A 23,831-nucleotide genomic window follows, 5' to 3' on the forward strand; every position below is an offset into this window, starting at 1 on the left:
TCCATATTATTTCTTTGAATTCCCAGTCAGACAATGGCACTGTATACCAAGTATTAAAATTGTGGGGTGCACATAACCCCCATATATTCTTTTGAATTCCCAGTGAGACAATGGAACTGTATAGCAGTAGCAAAAAATTGTGGGTGCACGTAACCCCCCATATATTCTTTGAATTCCCAGTCAGACAATGGCACTATATACCAGTATTAAAAATTGTGGGTGCACATAACCCCCATATATTCTTTGAATTCCCAGTGAGACAATGGAACTGTATAGCAGTAGCAAAAATTGTGGGTGCACGTAACCCCCCATATATTCTTTGAATTCCCAGTCAGGACAATGGCACTATATACCAGTAGTAAAAATTGTGGGTGCACATAACCCCAATATATTCTTTGAATTCCCAGTGAGACAATGGCACTGTATACCAGTAGTAAAAATTGTGGGTGCACGTAACCCCCATATATTCTTTGAATTCCCAGTCAGACAATGGCACTATATACCAGGTAGTAAAAAATTGTGGGTGCACATAACCCCAATATATTCTTTGAATTCCCAGTGAGACAATGGCACTCTATACCAGTAGTAAAAAATTGTGGGTGCACATAACCCCAATATATTCTTTGAATTCCCAGTCAGACAATGGCACTGCTATACCAGTATTAAAAATTGTGGGGTGCACATAACCCCCATATATTCTTTGAATTCCCAGTCAGACAATGGGCACTATATACCAGTATTAAAAATTGTGGGTGCACATAACCCCAATATATATTCTTTGAATTCCCAGTCAGACAATGGCACTGTATACCAGTATTAAAAAATTGTGGGTGCACATAACCCCCCATGTATTCTTTGAATTCCCAGTGAGACAATGGCACTGTATAGCAGTAGCAAAAATTGTGGGTGCACGTCACCCCAATATATTCTTTGAATTCCCAGTCAGACAATGGCACTGTATACCAGTAGTAAAAATTGTGGGTGCACATAACCCCCATATATTCTTTGAATTCCCAGTCAGACAATGGCACTGTATACCAGTATTAAAAATTGTGGGTGCACATAACCCTCCATATATTCTTTGAATTCCCAGTCAGACAATGGCACTATATACCAGTATTAAAAATTGTGGGTGCACATAACCCCCATATATTCTTTGAATTCCCAGTCAGACAATGGCACTATATACCAGTATTAAAAATTGTGGGTGCACATAACCCCAATATATTCTTTGAATTCCCAGTCAGACAATGGCACTATATACCAGTATTAAAAATTGTGGGTGCACGTAACCCCCATATATTCTTTGAATTCCCAGTCAGACAATGGCACTGTATACCAGTAGTAAAAATTGTGGGTGCACATAACCCCCATATATTCTTTGAATTCCCAGTCAGACAATGGCACTGTATACCAGTATTAAAAAATTGTGGGTGCACATAACCCCCATATATTCTTTGAATTCCCAGTGAGACAATGGAACTGTATAGCAGTAGCAAAAATTGTGGGTGCACGTAACCCCCATATATTCTTTGAATTCCAGTCAGACAATGGCACTATATACCAGTATTAAAAATTGTGGGTGCACATAACCCCCCATATATTCTTTGAATTCCCAGTGAGACAATGGAACTGTATAGCAGTAGCAAAAATTGTGGGTGCACGTAACCCCCATATATTCTTTGAATTCCCAGTCAGACAATGGACACTATATACCAGTAGTAAAAATTGTGGGTGCACATAACCCCAATATATTCTTTGAATTCCCAGTGAGACAATGGCACTGTATACCAGTAGTAAAAATTGTGGTGTGCACGTAACCCCCATATATTCTTTGAATTCCCAGTCAGACAATGGCACTATATACCAGTAGTAAAAATTGTGGGTGCACATAACCCCAATATATTCTTTGAATTCCCAGTGAGACAATGGCACTCTATACCAGTAGTAAAAATTGTGGGTGCACATAACCCCAATATATTCTTTGAATTCCCAGTCAGACAATGGCACTGTATACCAGTATTAAAAATTGTGGGTGCACATAACCCCCATATATTCTTTGAATTCCCAGTCAGACAATGGCACTATATACCAGTATTAAAAATTGTGGGTGCACATAACCCCAATATATTCTTTGAATTCCCAGTCAGACAATGGCACTGTATACCAGTATTAAAAATTGTGGGTGCACATAACCCCCATGTATTCTTTGAATTCCCAGTGAGACAATGGCACTGTATAGCAGTAGCAAAAATTGTGGGTGCACGTCACCCCAATATATTCTTTGAATTCCCAGTCAGACAATGGCACTATCCAGTAGTAAAAATTGTGGGTGCACATAACCCCCATATATTCTTTGAATTCCCAGTCAGACAATGGCACTGTATACCAGTATTAAAAATTGTGGGTGCACATAACCCCCATATATTCTTTGAATTCCCAGTGAGACAATGGAACTGTATAGCAGTAGCAAAAATTGTGGGTGCACGTAACCCCCATATATTCTTTGAATTCCCAGTCAGACAATGGCACTATATACCAGTATTAAAAATTGTGGGTGCACATAACCCCCATATATTCTTTGAATTCCCAGTCAGACAATGGCACTGCATACCAGTAGTAAAAATTGTGGGTGCACATAACCCCAATATATTCTTTGAATTCCCAGTCAGACAATGGCACTGTATACCAGTATTAAAAATTGTGGGTGCACATAACCCCCATATATTCTTTGAATTCCCAGTGAGACAATGGCACTGTATAGCAGTAGCAAAAATTGTGGGTGCACGTCACCCCAATATATTCTTTGAATTCCCAGTCAGACAATGGCACTGTATACCAGTAGTAAAAATTGTGGGTGCACATAACCCCCATATATTCTTTGAATTCCCAGTGAGACAATGGAACTGTATAGCAGTAGCAAAAATTGTGGGTGCACGTAACCCCCATATATTCTTTGAATTCCCAGTCAGACAATGGCACTATATACCAGTAGTAAAAATTGTGGGTGCACATAACCCCAATATATTCTTTGAATTCCCAGTGAGACAATGGCACTGTATACCAGTAGTAAAAATTGTGGGTGCACATAACCCCAATATATTCTTTGAATTCCCAGTCAGACAATGGCACTGTATACCAGTATTAAAAATTGTGGGTGCACATAACCCCCATATATTCTTTGAATTCCCCAGTCAGACAATGGCACTATATACCAGTATTAAAAATTGTGGGTGCACATAACCCAATATATTCTTTGAATTCCCAGTCAGACAATGGCACTGTATACCAGTATTAAAAATTGTGGGTGCACATAACCCCCATATATTCTTTGAATTCCCAGTCAGACAATGGCACTGTATACCAGTAGCAAAAATTGTGGGTGCACGTCACCTCCAATATATTCTTTGAATTCCCAGTCAGACAATGGCACTGTATACCAGTAGTAAAAATTGTGGGTGCACATAACCCCCATATATTCTTTGAATTCCCAGTCAGACAATGGCACTGTATACCAGTATTAAAAATTGTGGGTGCACATAACCCCCATATATTCTTTGAATTCCCAGTGAGACAATGGAACTGTATAGCAGTAGCAAAAATTGTGGGTGCACGTAACCCCCATATATTCTTTGAATTCCCAGTCAGACAATGGCACTATATACCAGTAGTAAAAATTGTGGGTGCACATAACCCCAATATATTCTTTGAATTCCCAGTGAGACAATGGCACTGTATACCAGTAGTAAAAATTGTGGGTGCACATAACCCCAATATATTCTTTGAATTCCCAGTCAGACAATGGCACTGTATACCAGTATTAAAAATTGTGGGTGCACATAACCCCCATATATTCTTTGAATTCCCAGTCAGACAATGGCACTATATACCAGTATTAAAAATTGTGGGTGCACATAACCCCAATATATTCTTTGAATTCCCAGTCAGACAATGGCACTGTATACCAGTATTAAAAATTGTGGGTGCACATAACCCCCATATATTCTTTGAATTCCCAGTGAGACAATGGAACTGTATAGCAGTAGCAAAAATTGTGGGTGCACGTAACCCCACATATATTCTTTGAATTCCCAGTCAGACAATGGCACTATATACCAGTAGTAAAAATTGTGGGTGCACATAACCCCAATATATTCTTTGAATTCCCAGTGAGACAATGGCACTGTATACCAGTAGTAAAAATTGTGGGTGCACATAACCCCCAATATATTCTTTTGAATTCCCAGTCAGACAATGGCACTGTATACCAGTATTAAAAATTGTGGGTGCACATAACCCCCATATATTCTTTGAATTCCCAGTCAGACAATGGCACTATATACCAGTATTAAAAATTGTGGGTGCACATAACCCCAATATATTCTTTGAATTCCCAGTCAGACAATGGCACTGTATACCAGTATTAAAAATTGTGGGTGCACATAACCCCCATATATTCTTTGAATTCCCAGTCAGACAATGGCACTGTATACCAGTAGCAAAAATTGTGGGTGCACGTCACCCCAATATATTCTTTGAATTCCCAGTCAGACAATGGCACTGTATACCAGTAGTAAAAATTGTGGGTGCACATAACCCCCATATATTCTTTGAATTCCCAGTCAGACAATGGCAGCTATATACCAGTAGTAAAAATTGTGGGGTGCACATAACCCAATATATTCTTTGAATTCCCAGTGAGACAATGGCACTCTATACCAGTAGTAAAAATTGTGGGTGCACATAACTCCCAATATATTCTTTGAATTCCCAGTCAGACAATGGCACTGTATACCAGTATTAAAAATTGTGGGTGCACATAACCCCCATATATTCTTTGAATTCCCAGTCAGACAATGGCACTATATACCAGTATTAAAAATTGTGGGTGCACATAACCCCCAATATATTCTTTGAATTCCCAGTCAGACAATGGCACTGTATACCAGTATTAAAAATTGTGGGTGCACATAACCCCGCATATATTCTTTGAATTCCCAGTGAGACAATGGCACTGTATAGCAGTAGCAAAAATTGTGGGTGCACGTCACCCCAATATATTCTTTGAATTCCCAGTCAGACAATGGCACTGTATACCAGTAGTAAAAATTGTGGGTGCACATAACCCCCATATATTCTTTGAATTCCCAGTCAGACAATGGCACTGTATACCAGTATTAAAAATTGGTGGGTGCACATAACACCCCCATATATTCTTTGAATTCCCAGTGAGACAATGGAACTGTATAGCAGTAGCAAAAATTGTGGGTGCACGTAACCCCCATATATTCTTTGAATTCCCAGTCAGACAATGGCACTATATACCAGTATTAAAAATTGTGGGTGCACATAACCCCCATATATTCTTTGAATTCCCAATCAGACAATGGCACTGCATACCAGTAGTAAAAATTGTGGGTGCACATAACCCCAATATATTCTTTGAATTCCCAGTCAGACAATGGCACTGTATACCAGTATTAAAAATTGTGGGTGCACATAACCCCCATATATTCTTTGAATTCCCAGTGAGACAATGGCACTGTATAGCAGTAGCAAAAATTGTGGGTGCACGTCACCCCAATATATTCTTTGAATTCCCAGTCAGACAATGGCACTGTATACCAGTAGTAAAAATTGTGGGTGCACATAACCCCCATATATTCTTTGAATTCCCAGTGAGACAATGGAACTGTATAGCAGTAGCAAAAATTGTGGGTGCACGTAACCCCCATATATTCTTTGAATTCCCAGTCAGACAATGGCACTATATACCAGTAGTAAAAATTGTGGGTGCACATAACCCCAATATATTCTTTGAATTCCCAGTGAGACAATGGCACTGTATACCAGTAGTAAAAATTGTGGGTGCACATAACCCCAATATATTCTTTGAATTCCCAGTCAGACAATGGCACTGTATACCAGTATTAAAAATTGTGGGTGCACATAACCCCCATATATTCTTTGAATTCCCAGTCAGACAATGGCACTATATACCAGTATTAAAAATTGTGGGTGCACATAACCCCAATATATTCTTTGAATTCCCAGTCAGACAATGGCACTGTATACCAGTATTAAAAATTGTGGGTGCACATAACCCCCATATATTCTTTGAATTCCCAGTCAGACAATGGCACTGTATACCAGTAGCAAAAATTGTGGGTGCACGTCACCCCCATATATTCTTTGAATTCCCAGTGAGACAATGGCACTGTATAGCAGTAGCAAAAATTGTGGGTGCACGTCACCCCAATATATTCTTTGAATTCCCAGTCAGACAATGGCACTGTATACCAGTAGTAAAAATTGTGGGTGCACATAACCCCCATATATTCTTTGAATTCCCAGTCAGACAATGGCACTGTATACCAGTATTAAAAATTGTGGGTGCACATAACCCCCATATATTCTTTGAATTCCCAGTGAGACAATGGAACTGTATAGCAGTAGCAAAAATTGTGGGTGCACGTAACCCCCATATATTCTTTGAATTCCCAGTCAGACAATGGCACTATATACCAGTATTAAAAATTGTGGGTGCACATAACCCCCATATATTCTTTGAATTTCCAGTCAGACAATGGCACTGTATACCAGTAGTAAAAATTGTGGGTGCACATAACCCCAATATATTCTTTGAATTCCCAGTCAGACAATGGCACTGTATACCAGTATTAAAAATTGTGGGTGCACATAACCCCCATATATTCTTTGAATTCCCAGTGAGACAATGGCACTGTATAGCAGTAGCAAAAATTGTGGGTGCACGTCACCCCAATATATTCTTTGAATTCCCAGTCAGACAATGGCACTGTATACCAGTAGTAAAAATTGTGGGTGAACATAACCCCCATATATTCTTTGAATTCCCAGTCAGACAATGGCACTGTATACCAGTATTAAAAATTGTGGGTGCACATAACCCCCATATATTCTTTGAATTCCCAGTGAGACAATGGAACTGTATAGCAGTAGCAAAAATTGTGGGTGCACGTAACCCCCATATATTCTTTGAATTCCCAGTCAGACAATGGCACTATATACCAGTAGTAAAAATTGTGGGTGCACATAACCCCAATATATTCTTTGAATTCCCAGTGAGACAATGGCACTGTATACCAGTAGTAAAAATTGTGGGTGCACATAACCCCAATATATTCTTTGAATTCCCAGTCAGACAATGGCACTGTATACCAGTATTAAAAATTGTGGGTGCACATAACCCCCATATATTCTTTGAATTCCCAGTCAGACAATGGCACTATATACCAGTATTAAAAATTGTGGGTGCACATAACCCCAATATATTCTTTGAATTCCCAGTCAGACAATGGCACTGTATACCAGTATTAAAAATTGTGGGTGCACATAACCGCCATATATTCTTTGAATTCCCAGTGAGACAATGGCACTGTATAGCAGTAGCAAAAATTGTGGGTGCACATCACCCCAATATATTCTTTGAATTCCCAGTCAGACAATGGCACTGTATACCAGTAGTAAAAATTGTGGGTGCACATAACCCCCATATATTCTTTGAATTCCCAGTGAGACAATGGAACTGTATAGCAGTAGCAAAAATTGTGGGTGCACGTAACCCCCATATATTCTTTGAATTCCCAGTCAGACAATGGCACTATATACCAGTATTAAAAATTGTGGGTGCACATAACCCCCATATATTCTTTGAATTCCCAGTGAGACAATGGAACTGTATAGCAGTAGCAAAAATTGTGGGTGCACGTAACCCCCATATATTCTTTGAATTCCCAGTGAGACAATGGAACTGTATAGCAGTAGCAAAAATTGTGGGTGCACGTAACCCCCATATATTCTTTGAATTCCCAGTCAGACAATGGCACTATATACCAGTAGTAAAAATTGTGGGTGCACATAACCCCAATATATTCTTTGAATTCCCAGTGAGACAATGGCACTGTATACCAGTAGTAAAAATTGTGGGTGCACATAACCCCAATATATTCTTTGAATTCCCAGTCAGACAATGGCACTGTATACCAGTATTAAAAATTGTGGGTGCACATAACCCCAATATATTCTTTGAATTCCCAGTCAGACAATGGCACTGTATAGCAGTAGCAAAAATTGTGGGTGCACGTCACCCCAATATATTCTTTGAATTCCCAGTCAGACAATGGCACTGTATACCAGTAGTAAAAATTGTGGGTGCACATAACCCCCATATATTCTTTTAATTCCCAGTCAGACAATGGCACTGTATACCAGTATTAAAAATTGTGGGTGCACATAACCCCCATATATTCTTTGAATTCCCAGTCAGACAATGGCACTATATACCAGTATTAAAAATTGTGGGTGCACATAACCCCAATATATTCTTTGAATTCCCAGTCAGACAATGGCACTATATACCAGTATTAAAAATTGTGGGTGCACATAACCCCAATATATTCTTTGAATTCCCAGTCAGACAATGGCACTGTATACCAGTAGTAAAAATTGTGGGTGCACATAACCCCCATATATTCTTTGAATTCCCAGTCAGACAATGGCACTGTATACCAGTATTAAAAATTGTGGGTGCACATAACCCCCATATATTCTTTGAATTCCCAGTGAGACAATGGAACTGTATAGCAGTAGCAAAAATTGTGGGTGCACGTAACCCCCATATATTCTTTGAATTCCCAGTCAGACAATGGCACTATATACCAGTATTAAAAATTGTGGGTGCACATAACCCCCATATATTCTTTGAATTCCCAGTGAGACAATGGAACTGTATAGCAGTAGCAAAAATTGTGGGTGCACGTAACCCCCATATATTCTTTGAATTCCCAGTCAGACAATGGCACTATATACCAGTAGTAAAAATTGTGGGTGCACATAACCCCAATATATTCTTTGAATTCCCAGTGAGACAATGGCACTGTATACCAGTAGTAAAAATTGTGGGTGCACGTAACCCCCATATATTCTTTGAATTCCCAGTCAGACAATGGCACTATATACCAGTAGTAAAAATTGTGGGTGCACATAACCCCAATATATTCTTTGAATTCCCAGTGAGACAATGGCACTCTATACCAGTAGTAAAAATTGTGGGTGCACATAACCCCAATATATTCTTTGAATTCCCAGTCAGACAATGGCACTGTATACCAGTATTAAAAATTGTGGGTGCACATAACCCCCATATATTCTTTGAATTCCCAGTCAGACAATGGCACTATATACCAGTATTAAAAATTGTGGGTGCACATAACCCCAATATATTCTTTGAATTCCCAGTCAGACAATGGCACTGTATACCAGTATTAAAAATTGTGGGTGCACATAACCCCCATGTATTCTTTGAATTCCCAGTGAGACAATGGCACTGTATAGCAGTAGCAAAAATTGTGGGTGCACGTCACCCCAATATATTCTTTGAATTCCCAGTCAGACAATGGCACTGTATACCAGTAGTAAAAATTGTGGGTGCACATAACCCCCATATATTCTTTGAATTCCCAGTCAGACAATGGCACTGTATACCAGTATTAAAAATTGTGGGTGCACATAACCCCCATATATTCTTTGAATTCCCAGTGAGACAATGGAACTGTATAGCAGTAGCAAAAATTGTGGGTGCACGTAACCCCCATATATTCTTTGAATTCCCAGTCAGACAATGGCACTATATACCAGTATTAAAAATTGTGGGTGCACATAACCCCCATATATTCTTTGAATTCCCAGTCAGACAATGGCACTGCATACCAGTAGTAAAAAATTGTGGGTGCACATAACCCCAATATATTCTTTGAATTCCCAGTCAGACAATGGCACTGTATACCAGTATTAAAAATTGTGGGTGCACATAACCCCCATATATTCTTTGAATTCCCAGTGAGACAATGGCACTGTATAGCAGTAGCAAAAATTGTGGGTGCACGTCACCCCAATATATTCTTTGAATTCCCAGTCAGACAATGGCACTGTATACCAGTAGTAAAAATTGTGGGTGCACATAACCCCCATATATTCTTTGAATTCCCAGTGAGACAATGGAACTGTATAGCAGTAGCAAAAATTGTGGGTGCACGTAACCCCCATATATTCTTTGAATTCCCAGTCAGACAATGGCACTATATACCAGTAGTAAAAATTGTGGGTGCACATAACCCCAATATATTCTTTGAATTCCCAGTGAGACAATGGCACTGTATACCAGTAGTAAAAATTGTGGGTGCACATAACCCCAATATATTCTTTGAATTCCCAGTCAGACAATGGCACTGTATACCAGTATTAAAAATTGTGGGTGCACATAACCCCCATATATTCTTTGAATTCCCAGTCAGACAATGGCACTATATACCAGTATTAAAAATTGTGGGTGCACATAACCCCAATATATTCTTTGAATTCCCAGTCAGACAATGGCACTGTATACCAGTATTAAAAATTGTGGGTGCACATAACCCCCATATATTCTTTGAATTCCCAGTCAGACAATGGCACTGTATACCAGTAGCAAAAATTGTGGGTGCACGTCACCCCAATATATTCTTTGAATTCCCAGTCAGACAATGGCACTGTATACCAGTAGTAAAAATTGTGGGTGCACATAACCCCCATATATTCTTTGAATTCCCAGTCAGACAATGGCACTGTATACCAGTATTAAAAATTGTGGGTGCACATAACCCCCATATATTCTTTGAATTCCCAGTGAGACAATGGAACTGTATAGCAGTAGCAAAAATTGTGGGTGCACGTAACCCCCATATATTCTTTGAATTCCCAGTCAGACAATGGCACTATATACCAGTAGTAAAAATTGTGGGTGCACATAACCCCAATATATTCTTTGAATTCCCAGTGAGACAATGGCACTGTATACCAGTAGTAAAAATTGTGGGTGCACATAACCCCAATATATTCTTTGAATTCCCAGTCAGACAATGGCACTGTATACCAGTATTAAAAATTGTGGGTGCACATAACCCCCATATATTCTTTGAATTCCCAGTCAGACAATGGCACTATATACCAGTATTAAAAATTGTGGGTGCACATAACCCCAATATATTCTTTGAATTCCCAGTCAGACAATGGCACTGTATACCAGTATTAAAAATTGTGGGTGCACATAACCCCCATATACTCTTTGAATTCCCAGTGAGACAATGGAACTGTATAGCAGTAGCAAAAATTGTGGGTGCACGTAACCCCCATATATTCTTTGAATTCCCAGTCAGACAATGGCACTATATACCAGTAGTAAAAATTGTGGGTGCACATAACCCCAATATATTCTTTGAATTCCCAGTGAGACAATGGCACTGTATACCAGTAGTAAAAATTGTGGGTGCACATAACCCCAATATATTCTTTGAATTCCCAGTCAGACAATGGCACTGTATACCAGTATTAAAAATTGTGGGTGCACATAACCCCCATATATTCTTTGAATTCCCAGTCAGACAATGGCACTATATACCAGTATTAAAAATTGTGGGTGCACATAACCCCAATATATTCTTTGAATTCCCAGTCAGACAATGGCACTGTATACCAGTATTAAAAATTGTGGGTGCACATAACCCCCATATATTCTTTGAATTCCCAGTCAGACAATGGCACTGTATACCAGTAGCAAAAATTGTGGGTGCACGTCACCCCAATATATTCTTTGAATTCCCAGTCAGACAATGGCACTGTATACCAGTAGTAAAAATTGTGGGTGCACATAACCCCCATATATTCTTTGAATTCCCAGTCAGACAATGGCACTGTATACCAGTATTAAAAATTGTGGGTGCACATAACCCCCATATATTCTTTGAATTCCCAGTGAGACAATGGAACTGTATAGCAGTAGCAAAAATTGTGGGTGCACGTAACCCCCATATATTCTTTGAATTCCCAGTCAGACAATGGCACTATATACCAGTAGTAAAAATTGTGGGTGCACATAACCCCAATATATTCTTTGAATTCCCAGTGAGACAATGGCACTGTATACCAGTAGTAAAAATTGTGGGTGCACATAACCCCAATATATTCTTTGAATTCCCAGTCAGACAATGGCACTGTATACCAGTATTAAAAATTGTGGGTGCACATAACCCCCATATATTCTTTGAATTCCCAGTCAGACAATGGCACTATATACCAGTATTAAAAATTGTGGGTGCACATAACCCCAATATATTCTTTGAATTCCCAGTCAGACAATGGCACTGTATACCAGTAGCAAAAATTGTGGGTGCACGTCACCCCAATATATTCTTTGAATTCCCAGTCAGACAATGGCACTGTATACCAGTAGTAAAAATTGTGGGTGCACATAACCCCCATATATTCTTTGAATTCCCAGTCAGACAATGGCACTGTATACCAGTATTAAAAATTGTGGGTGCACATAACCCCCATATATTCTTTGAATTCCCAGTGAGACAATGGAACTGTATAGCAGTAGCAAAAATTGTGGGTGCACGTAACCCCCATATATTCTTTGAATTCCCAGTCAGACAATGGCACTATATACCAGTATTAAAAATTGTGGGAGCACATAACCCCCATATATTCTTTGAATTCCCAGTCAGACAATGGCACTGTATACCAGTAGTAAAAATTGTGGGTGCACATAACCCCAATATATTCTTTGAATTCCCAGTCAGACAATGGCACTGTATACCAGTATTAAAAATTGTGGGTGCACATAACCCCCATATATTCTTTGAATTCCCAGTCAGACAATGGCACTGTATACCAGTATTAAAAATTGTGGGTGCACATAACCCCCATATATTCTTTGAATTCCCAGTCTGACAATGGCACTATATACCAGTAGTAAAAATTGTGGGTGCACATAACCCCAATATATTCTTTGAATTCCCAGTGAGACAATGGCACTGTATACCAGTATTAAAAATTGTGGGTGCACATAACCCCCATATATTCTTTGAATTCCCAGTGAGACAATGGAACTGTATAGCAGTATTAAAAATTGTGGGTGCACGTAACCCCCATATATTCTTTGAATTCCCAGTCAGACAATGGCACTGTATACCAGTATTAAAAATTGTGGGTGCACATAACCCCCATATATTCTTTGAATTCCCAGTGAGACAATGGAACTGTATAGCAGTATTAAAAATTGTGGGTGCACGTAACCCCCATATATTCTTTGAATTCCCAGTCAGACAATGGCACTGTATACCAGTATTAAAAATTGTGGGTGCACATAACCCCCATATATTCTTTGAATTCCCAGTGAGACAATGGAACTGTATAGCAGTATTAAAAATTGTGGGTGCACGTAACCCCCATATATTCTTTGAATTCCCAGTCAGACAATGGCACTGTATACCAGTATTAAAAATTGTGGGTGCACGTAACCCCCATATATTCTTTGAATTCCCAGTCAGACAATGGCACTGTATACCAGTATTAAAAATTGTGGGTGCACATAACCCCCATATATTCTTTGAATTCCCAGTGAGACAATGGCACTGTATAGCAGTAGCAAAAATTGTGGGTGCACGTCACCCCAATATATTCTTTGAATTCCCAGTCAGACAATGGCACTATATACCAGTAGCAAAAATTGTGGGTGTATATAGCCCCAATTCTATTGCTAGGGGACTTGCAAGGTATTTCTGAGGTGAAGGTGGGGGGGCACACCGTTGGAACGGGGATTTGGGGTGTATATATGGGGTATACGGGAATACACTGTCAGTGTGTTCCATTCAGGATCCTGGGAAAGCTGGGTTGCGGCGATTGAGCCCGTCAGTGCCACGTTACACTGACAAGCTTCTCCTTGGAATTGAAGTTATATGTAAGCCCAATATATTCTTTGAATTCCCAGTGAGACAATGGCACTATATGGCAGTAGCAAAAATAGTGGGTGTATATAGCCCCAATCCTATTGCTAGGGGACTTGCAGGGTATTTCTGGGGTGAAGGTGGGGGGGCACACCGTTGGAACGGGTATCGGGGGTATATATCGGGTATACGGGAATACACTGACAGTGTATTCCATTCAGGATCCTGGGAAAGCTGGGTTGCGGCGATTGAGCCCGTCAGTGCCACGTTACACTGACAAGCTTCTCCCTGGAATTTAGCTCTTATAAGAGCTGTTGGTTGTCTTCTCCTTCCTATCCTAGCCTGTCCCTGCCTACCCAGAATCTAACCCCTAGCTAACTGGACGGAAACCTCCGTCCTCGGTGAATTGCAAGCTCAGAATGACGCGAAGCTGGGCGGCGCTGTTCTTTTAAATTAGAGGTCACATGTTTTCGGCAGCCAATGGGTTTTGCCTACTTTTTTCAACGTCACCGGTGTCGTAGTTCCTGTCCCACCTACCCTGCGCTGTTATTGGAGCAAAAAAGGCGCCAGGGAAGGTGGGAGGGGAATCGAGTAATGGCGCACTTTACCACGCGGTGTTCGATTCGATTCGAACATGCCGAACAGCCTAATATCCGATCGAACATGAGTTCGATAGAACACTGTTCGCTCATCTCTAATGACTGCACGTGTTTCTTTAGAGATAATATGGTTAACAGAAGAGAAACAATGATGCCAAGCACCAGTCTCCTTTTAAAGTGTCCAGTGATGTCATTCTTACTTAATCATGACAGATTGATCTCCAGCCCTGTCCTCATCAACACCCACACCTGTGTTAATGGAGCAATCACTGAAACGATGTTAGCTGGTCCTTTTAAGGCAGGGCTGTAATGATGTTGAAATGTGTTTTGGGGGATAAAGTTCATTTTCTAGGCAAATATTGACTTTGCAAGTAATTGCTGTTAAGCTGATCACTCTTTATAACATTCTGGAGTATATGCAAATTGCCATTAGGAAAACTGAAGCAGTAGACTTTGTAAAAATTAATATTTGTATCATTCTCAAAACTTTTGGCCATGACTGTACATATGAAGTGGGCTTGTTGATTGTTCAAAGCAGCTAATTTAGAGAGGACTAGAGATGAGTGAACAGTGAAATATTCGATATTCAATATTCGCTTCGAATAGCCCCTCAATATTCGACTATTCGAACGAATATTGAACCCCATTATAGTCTATGGGGGAAAAAAGCTTCGTTTCAGGGGAACCACTCTTCGACTCAGGAGAGTCGCCAAATGTAGGATTTGTTGCACCAACTGCTGGACCAGGGTTATCACCTCTATGTGGATAAATTCTACACCAGCATCCCACTTTTGAGGTGCCTCAATCTCAGAGGAACTATAACATTGCACAAAAATCAGAGAGGCCTCTCTAGGGCACACATTACACAACCTCTCAGAAGGAGTGGCAGCTGGTCACTCTGTAATAAGAACATGTTAATGGTCAAGTGCAAGGACAATAGGAATGTCCTTGTTCTGACCATAATCCATGGTAATGGCAGCACCCTTTACCCTTTACGCAGTACAAGCACCACTACCCTCAAGCCAGACTACATCCTGATCTATAATAAGTGCATGGGAGGAGTTGATCTATCTGACCAAGTGCTGAAGTTGTATAGTGTTACAAGAAAAAGAAGAGTGTGGTACAAAAAGCTGGACATTCACATCATACAGATGGCACTGTATAATGCTTACATGCTATCTTAAGGTGCCGATAGGACAGGGACATCCCTTCAGTTTCAGGAGGAAGTTATTAAGACCATGATATTTTGGGACCAGGAAGGAAAGGTTCCAGTTCTTCTGGAATTGAATGTGCCCGTATTATTATTTACAACAGAAAGTTCAGCGTTTTCCTCTGCAGACTTTCTGCTTCAATTATATCTATAGGGAAACAGCCGGTATTTCTGTAGGTGTAATTGACATGCTGCAATTTCCATAACCATTGCGGTTTTGGAAATTGCAACATGTCTGCAGCACGTATTTTATCGCAAAGTGGGGATGGGATTCGCTAGAATCCCATCCACTTTGCTTTGACTGTACAATGCTGCATTTTCTCTGCAGTGTTTACAGCACGTGGGGCCGCGGCCTTTTTGTGTTTAGGATTAACTCTTTTTGGCCTTGAAAAACAGATGCAAAATTACAAAATTATTAAATCTGTAATGAAACTTTAGAATGAGTGAAATAAATTCAGAAAGTGGAATTGAACTATGCACTGATCAAACATCTATTACATTTGTATTTTGAGGAGTGTGTGTTTCTCATCACAAAGAAGAGTTTCCCATCAAAGAGTATGCCAACCTAAACAAGTGACTTAGTACTCAGTACCATAACCTTGAATACTTTAAAATAGGCATGTCAAACTCAGGGTACCCCGAGGGCCACATGAGTAACAAGAGGATATTGCGAGGGCTGCACGCAGCAGCTAATGGCTAGGGCCTAGGGGACTGATCAGTAATACCATGCATCGCAAAAATCCGGCATTTCTATTGCAGGCTACACGGAGTAGCCTACAATAGAAAGTATAGAATGACAGGCTGGAGCCTCACAAGGCTCCCGGCTGCCATAAAAATGCACGCAGGCCCCGAATCTTGCTCTGGGTGCCTGTGATTGCCGGTAAAATGGCACCTCAGTTAAAGCTGGTAGACACCATTATTGTGTTAACGTCACACAAAAAATATAGGGCAATACTGGGTAGTACTATCAAAATCAACCACTTTTGGCCAACAGGCCAACTACCACATAAAAGACAACATAATTATAAAAAATATATAAATTTATTAGAAAGATACATAAATAAATCATAAATAAATTTTGAGGTAATGAATGCAACCAACATTGGATGCAATGACACACATAGTAATAGGCTTCTGTGAGGCAATATGCTTTCACATTTCAGTCAATACAATATTCAATGAAAAAGTTTTTTAGCCCCATGAAAATGGGTATCATTCCCTATATATAAATGTTTGAAGGTTATAGAACATTAGTGACTCTTACTAGAGAAACAGTACATTTACACTTGATATTGTAGACATAAAAGAAGCATATAGGCTGCAATGAACATTACCTGTATGTGTATCATGCATCAGAACGCGCCCTGACGCGCGTTTCACCACGCAAGTGGCTTCGTCAGGGGGAATTAGTTAACTAATTCCCCCTGACGAAGCCACTTGCGTGGTGAAACGCGCGTCGGGGCGCGTTCTGATGCATGATACACATACAGGTAATGTTCATTGCAGCCTATATGCTTCTTTTATGTCTACAATATCAAGTGTAAATGTACTGTTTCTCTAGTAAGAGTCACTAATGTTCTATAACCTTCAAACATTTATATATAGGGAATGATACCCATTTTCATGGGGCTAAAAAACTTTTTCATTGAATATTGTATTGACTGAAATGTGAAAGCATATTGCCTCACAGAAGCCTATTACTATGTGTGTCATTGCATCCAATGTTGGTTGCATTCATTACCTCAAAATTTATTTATGATTTATTTATGTATCTTTCTAATAAATTTATATATTTTTTATAATTATGTTGTCTTTTATGTGGTAGTTGGCCTGTTGGCCAAAAGTGGTTGACCATTATTGTGTTGGAGTGCTGGGGAAGGGTTGGAGTGCTGGGGGGGGGTGGGGCTTCTGGATGTCTGGCCCTTCCTTGGGCCTGAGGACTGTTTTTCCCCACCCACTTGCAATTCTTGCACTCGGGGGTTAATAGGAGCACTACAGACTGTAATGCTCCAATTAACCCCCAAGTGAAAGAATTACAAGGTGGATGGGAAAAAAAACAGTCCTCAAGCCCAAGGAAGGGCCAGACAGACATCAAAAAGCCCCCCTCCCCCAGCACCCCAACCCTTCCCCAGCACTCCAACCCCCCCATCATCATAAATCTAGTATTTATCCCCTAAATACTTAAATACTTGAAAAATCATAATTTCTTCTGCAGAAGCTTACCTGCTTTTGCTCTTCAGCCTGCGCTGCGGTCTTGTGAGACCACGTAGGACACAGGCACACGTCGGGTGCGGGCCTGATTACGTGGCCACGTCACCCAGCATGTGGGGAGGAGGGGGCGGGGTGGAGGGGGGGGGAGAGGAGGGGGCGGAGCGGAGCAGGCAGGGAGACCGGAAGTGCTGATCGTGAGTTTTGTACATCTGCGGCCCACACAAAAGTCTCAAACTTTGTCTCTAAAGTTTAGAGACAAAGTTTGAGACTTTTGTGTGGGCCGCAGATATGCCTGTAAAGTGCCGCATGCGGCCTGCGGGCCGCATGTTTGACATGCCTGCTTTAAAATGTCTCACTTACCATATCGCACCTCCATCCCACGTCATGCAATTTAAAGTCTACAGTTTTTTTCTATAATGTTAATGTTGAAAAAAAGTGGCAGGGAACCACCACACTGTGGTCAACATTTATTTTGCAGTTTAGGCCAGGTTTTAGCATAAACCTCATCTCTAAAATATAGCCAGTGTGGATATTAAGGTGGCTGGAGAAGTGGTGAATGTCTCAGTTTACTATAGAAATACTAGACAAAATTGTAGATAACACACATTTTGCAAAAAATGTCATGTCTATTATTCCATCTCGTTCAAGCGACTGCATCATTTTCTTATACCTTTCTTTTCCTTTTTGGATAAATATTAGGTCAGGCTGTTGTGTTCCCTGACATCAAACATTTTTACTTTATGTTGGCTGCTTTTATTCTAAGTTTTGATTTTTTAGAACTTGGTTTATTAGAAATGAATCTCTTTTTCTTCAACATGTGGAAGGCTGCCCTTTTCAGATAATTTGGTGTAATTGCATTTGTACAACCACAATTGTCTTAGAAAGAGTAATTTGCTTCGGAAAGGCATCTAAAACATAAACTATGTGTAGGACTCTATCACAATAATATCACAAACAACTTAGATGTTTCACTATTTAATACAGAGAAACCAAGAGTATTTGATAAAGGAATCCCCTTCAGTTTCAAGTACTTTAATCAGTCTATAAATACACACCAACAAGAAAAGAACAGAAACCAATACTGAATCATACATACAGCAATACTGAAACACAGACATTAACATTTTTTCTTTATCTGCAACTCCTATGAGCCTCTTTGGGTTTGCCTAGCTTTGTTAGCCGTTGACTACCATTATTTTAACAGACCACATTAATTTCGGTGAATGGGGGCTATACACATGAGAGATATTTTGATGGTCCGTCGTCATAGACTGTCAAAATATAGGTCATGCTCTAGGTTTGTCCATTTTCACAAAACCCTACATACACTGCAATGTATCCATATGGATCCATTAAAACAGCTGCCCCTTGGGTGCAAAACAGATGTGAAAAATGTATACTTTCGAGCCTTTTTTTTGCGTTTGTTTGTGCAAATGTAGGCTTAATGACAGGATGTTGTGGTGGAACTACTGCCATAGCAGCCGTAGTCGCTGCTATGGACCTGCAACCTTAGGGGGCCCGGTGGGTCTGGTAATCCAGCAGTTTCCTGCTGGATTACTCCATTATCTGCTGGATTTAATTACTGAACCCTGTTCCTGCCCAAGGCCATCTTTGCTTCCCATTCATCCCTACAGGGGGCCTTATGTGTTCATGGCACAACAGTTTCAGAGAGCTGCTGACAGTGACATGACATGGGATGCATGGGGTCCCCTAGAGGGCTGAAGGGGAAGCAGAGGCAGCCATGGGTAGGGCATTGGTAGTTAGGGCCGTGGCAAATGTATTTGTTGGCCGAACCTCGCAGGATTCGTCTCACAAGGTTCACTTGGCTATGTCGTTCACACCAAACTTCAGACCACAAAGTATGATTGGAGACCCAGGGAAGGTGAGGAAACATAAACAACAATACTACTCACCCCTACCGGACTATAGTGTGGGTCTTTGGGCCTCTTCAAATAGGTTACAGACCAAAGTCACATGGGTTACCCCCAAGTCATTATGCATTGTGAGGTTAGCGTGACACACCTGACAGGAGAAGTAATACATTATATATATATATAATGCTTCACAGTGGCCGCTGCACAATAATCCTCTACAGTGGCCCCTGCACAGTACAATATGTTCCACAGAGACCACTGTACAATATAATATGCTCCACAGTGGACCCTGCACAGTATAATGCTGCAAAGTGACCACTGCACAGTATAATATTCTCCACAGAGGCCCCTGTGCAATATAATGTCCCACAGTGGTCTCTGCACAGTATAATATGCTGCAGAGAGGCCTCTGCACAGTATATGGTCCACATTTGCCACAACACAGTATAATATGCTCCACAGTGGCCCCTGCACAGTATAATATGCTCTATAGTGGCCCCTGTATAATATAAAATGCTTCACAGTGGCCCCTGTAATGCTCTACAATGGCCACTGCACATCATAATGCACCACAGTGGCCTCTGCACAATATAATATGCTCCACAGTGGCCCCACATGGTTTAATGCTCCACAGTGGCCTCTGCACAGTATAATATGCTCCATAGTAGTCCCTGCACATTATAATGCTTAACAGTGGACCCTGCACAATATATTATGCTCCACAGTGGAGCAAAGAAGGGGAATTGTTTCACTCATTAAATCACTGTACCTAGAAGTGGATATGTGGATCATCACTCTGTATGTATGATCCCCCGCTAGTAAAGGCGCCTACTTTACCGTTTAACATGTAAGAGGACGGCTAAAGTTCTTATTCTTGATTATACTTTTGTTGGGACCCTTCCAAAGCACCCTAACTAACATAATGCAGAGTGCTGCATACACCTCTATCTATTGCATTTAAGTGACAAGGATGCACTAAGTATATGTACAAAAAAAAAAAAAAACACTTTACAACTACAACCCACATACAGTAATTTTTTATGTTCATGTCCATAATAACTAAATGATCCATTAAACACAGTCTTTTTCTAGTACTGAAAAATGTTGCCTTGAAGGAAGTTTCCCTTTGTGTAAAGAGCTGTCAGTATGTGATTCCAGAGTCCACTGAATTTTCTTATATTGGCTTTTTGACTTGTAACCAAATATCTTCTTTATAACCAACCAAAGTTCCCTGTTGTACACAAATACCTGAAAAAAATAACAAGCAGTGAAATCACTTTCCAGTCTTTCTTAATATAAAGAGAAATATTGTATACTCAGTGTGGAAGCAGCTCTTCTTAGCGCTAATTATAAGGTCTACTATTGTAAGAAAATTTCTTAATATGCCAAGTCAGAATTTCAAATTCCCTGTTAGGGTCCATTCACACGGAGTAACATGCCGCGTGATATGGCACGTATACGGCGTGTGAGACTTTGCGCGCCGTAAAAGCTCCCATTGATTTCAATGGGAGCCTGGATCGTATACGCTGCATTATTTTGCGGCCATGATTTTCACAGAGTTTGGAGTTTCACAAAGCCTAGTTGGTTAGTGGGCGCAGTGGGTCCATACCTCCCTCTCTTTACTTCACTGCACAGTTCATTTTGCATTTTTAGGTGTTTATACAAGAAATCCTAGTGATAAGTAAGAAATGACTTACCTCTACACTGTAAGATGCAGCAAAAACTATGATCAGCATTCCTAATAATTCTAATCTCCAGTAATACGGAGTGCACACAAGCTGCCAAAGGAGATACAATACAGTGATATAGTAAGCAATATTGTATGCACTTTATGAGCCTAAGCCCTCCAGTATTAGTCATTTATTGGAAATATTTACTGTACAATATTCAGCAGGACCTAACTTAAGCTAATGAATGTTAGTGTATGTCTGTAAGGTTTCACAATTACAAGAGAATTAAGAGGAAAATTAAGATCTATAACACCACCTTAATTTTATCCACTTCCCTTCCCTGACTGTATTGATAAACATACAGACGTAGTCACCCTCAATTTAGCTCTAATTTGGCTAAGGACTAAATTTTTTAACAATTTAATACAATATCACAACATGATTAAACTCTTAAAAGGTTGCAATTCACTACACAGCCACCAGGTGGATGCCCAATGACATGAAAAACACATATAACGCTTTGAGATATTCTATTGCCAAATGATGCTCACTTTATGACACATATCTAGCAATTTTTCAATCTATGTGATGTTCTATTTGGCCACAATTAGCTACAGTATATAAGCTAGCTCTGATTTTATTCTTACATACCTCCATAGCTTGGTAAAGAGGTTCAATATCAGCAAACATCATAAATAAAAATGCAACTAGATGAACTAAAATTAGCAAGCAAAATATATCTGTGAAAACAAAACCCAGAAATAAAATTGTTAGAGTAATAGTGCTAATATCGGGTAAGACATATTTTTGAACAATCTGTAGAACATAATAATAATAATAATAATAATAATAATAATAATTTTAACATGTAATAATTATAGCTTAATCAGTCTCCGTACCGAAATTACGTATTCAATGGCTCCTTTTAATATCAACCAAGAGGTTATGGCACATCACACATGTTTATTCAACAGCATTATCCAATAAGGAACATTGGGAACAAAGGGAAAAGGGGACAGGGAAGCAGTGTTACATGCAGAGTATGGCAAGTTTGCTACAGTACTGGAGTTTGTCCTCTGTTGGTGGAAAGTGAATGGTTGAACCAGTGGCGTAGGTACTGCAGTAGAAGCTGAAGCGGCTGCCGCACAGCCAGTGACCTTAGGGGTCCGGCAGACCCCAATAGGCTGTTAGCTGCCAGAGTAACACTAGCAGGTAAAGGGTCCTATGTACTTAACAATCCCCCTTCTTGTTCACAGCCAACTAGACTTCCCCTTCTGCTTCCAGGGCACCCCGTGCATCGCATATCACTTCCCTGGGGCCCCCTGGAGAGAAGAAAGGGAAGTGATGGTGGCAGTATGGAGGAGCAGGGTCCGGCAAGTGAGCTGCGGACCTACAACAAGAGTATTTGTTGAGCGAACCCCAATAAATACTGCTATTATTATACTCTGGGGTCTCTTCGGAACCCAGATTTTAATGATCAGAAGATTGTGGGAGGTGAGTGAGCAGAAAAAATAGTGTCACTCACTTCTCCGGCGCAACTCCATGCTGTCTTTGGCCACTTTGACACACAATGACATCAACATAAATGTAGTTTCATGTGACATTATTGTTGAAGGCTGAAAACAGTAGGGAGTGGTTTGGAGCTCAGGAGAGGTGAGTAACTCTGGTTTTTTTGTTTGTCACCTCCCTTGGGCTTACGATCATTATACTCTGGGGTCTGAAAAGAGCAATTCACTTTTTTGGAGTTGATTTTAAGGCGTTCTCCATTCCATGGATTTCATGAGAGGCAGATTGAGGTGACGGACACCTCCTTTTGCAGCATGCTGGGGAAAAATGAAGTGTTTGGCCCTTTCTTGCTGAGTTCAGTGCTGGAATCTCCTCTGAAGCTGTGACATGTGGCCACAGGCTGATCAACCCCATTGAATGAGACTTATCAATGTGTGCAAACCTGCAAGTGAAACTGTGATAGAAAGTGCCTTGGGTTTTCTGCCATGGGAAAATACTCAGCAGATTTTTCCAACTAATTTTTTTGCATGAAAGACTGTGTGCCTATACCATAGTAGTCATTACATAAGTATCGGCATCCACCATCAGGGTGCCGAGAACTGTGGTTTTTACTGCAATCCTTCATCTTAGGGTCCATAACTATTGACTTCTGCAGTTGTACTCTCCTGATGAACCTGTATATTGTCTAATGGCAGGGGAAACGCGTAGAGAGTTGTTACGTCTACCATCTGTGCTCGTATTTCTCCGGCATAGGGTTTAAACACATTCTTTTTCCCTTGCCTATATGAGAGTCTTGCGGTGCGGAGGTTGTTAGAGACAACATTCCAATGTTATCAGGATGTCTCTATTGACCCTTGATGTTTTGTAATGAGGGGTGTAGTGGTCATAAACTCATCATAAACTCATCATAAACTCATCACACTTTCAATTATGGGAAGAATATGCAAATCTGTCTT

At 40.3% G+C, this 23,831-nt stretch overlaps 2 protein-coding genes across 3 annotated transcripts in view; one reads left to right on the forward strand and one right to left on the reverse strand.

Annotated features, from left to right (window-relative positions):
- Nucleotides 1-23,831, forward strand: part of LOC142197886 (phospholipase A and acyltransferase 1-like) — a 188,118-nt gene that overhangs the window by 68,895 nt on the left and 95,392 nt on the right. The window lies entirely within an intron of this gene.
- The window catches only part of LOC142197883 (putative cation-transporting ATPase 13A4), a 96,370-nt gene continuing 91,380 nt past the window's right edge, over nt 18,842-23,831 (reverse strand). For both annotated transcript variants that reach the window (XM_075268551.1, XM_075268550.1), the window contains exons 28-30: nt 22,021-22,109; nt 21,397-21,477; nt 18,842-20,947 (exon numbers count right to left, since the gene is read on the reverse strand). In XM_075268551.1, coding sequence (XP_075124652.1) covers nt 20,771-20,947; nt 21,397-21,477; nt 22,021-22,109 — 347 coding nt within the window. In that variant the 3' untranslated portion in view covers nt 18,842-20,770. The remainder of the gene's footprint in view (nt 20,948-21,396; nt 21,478-22,020; nt 22,110-23,831) is intronic.

The sequence above is a fragment of the Leptodactylus fuscus genome, chromosome 3 (genome assembly GCF_031893055.1).
Source record: "Leptodactylus fuscus isolate aLepFus1 chromosome 3, aLepFus1.hap2, whole genome shotgun sequence".
In the NCBI taxonomy this organism is placed as follows: domain Eukaryota; kingdom Metazoa; phylum Chordata; class Amphibia; order Anura; family Leptodactylidae; genus Leptodactylus; species Leptodactylus fuscus.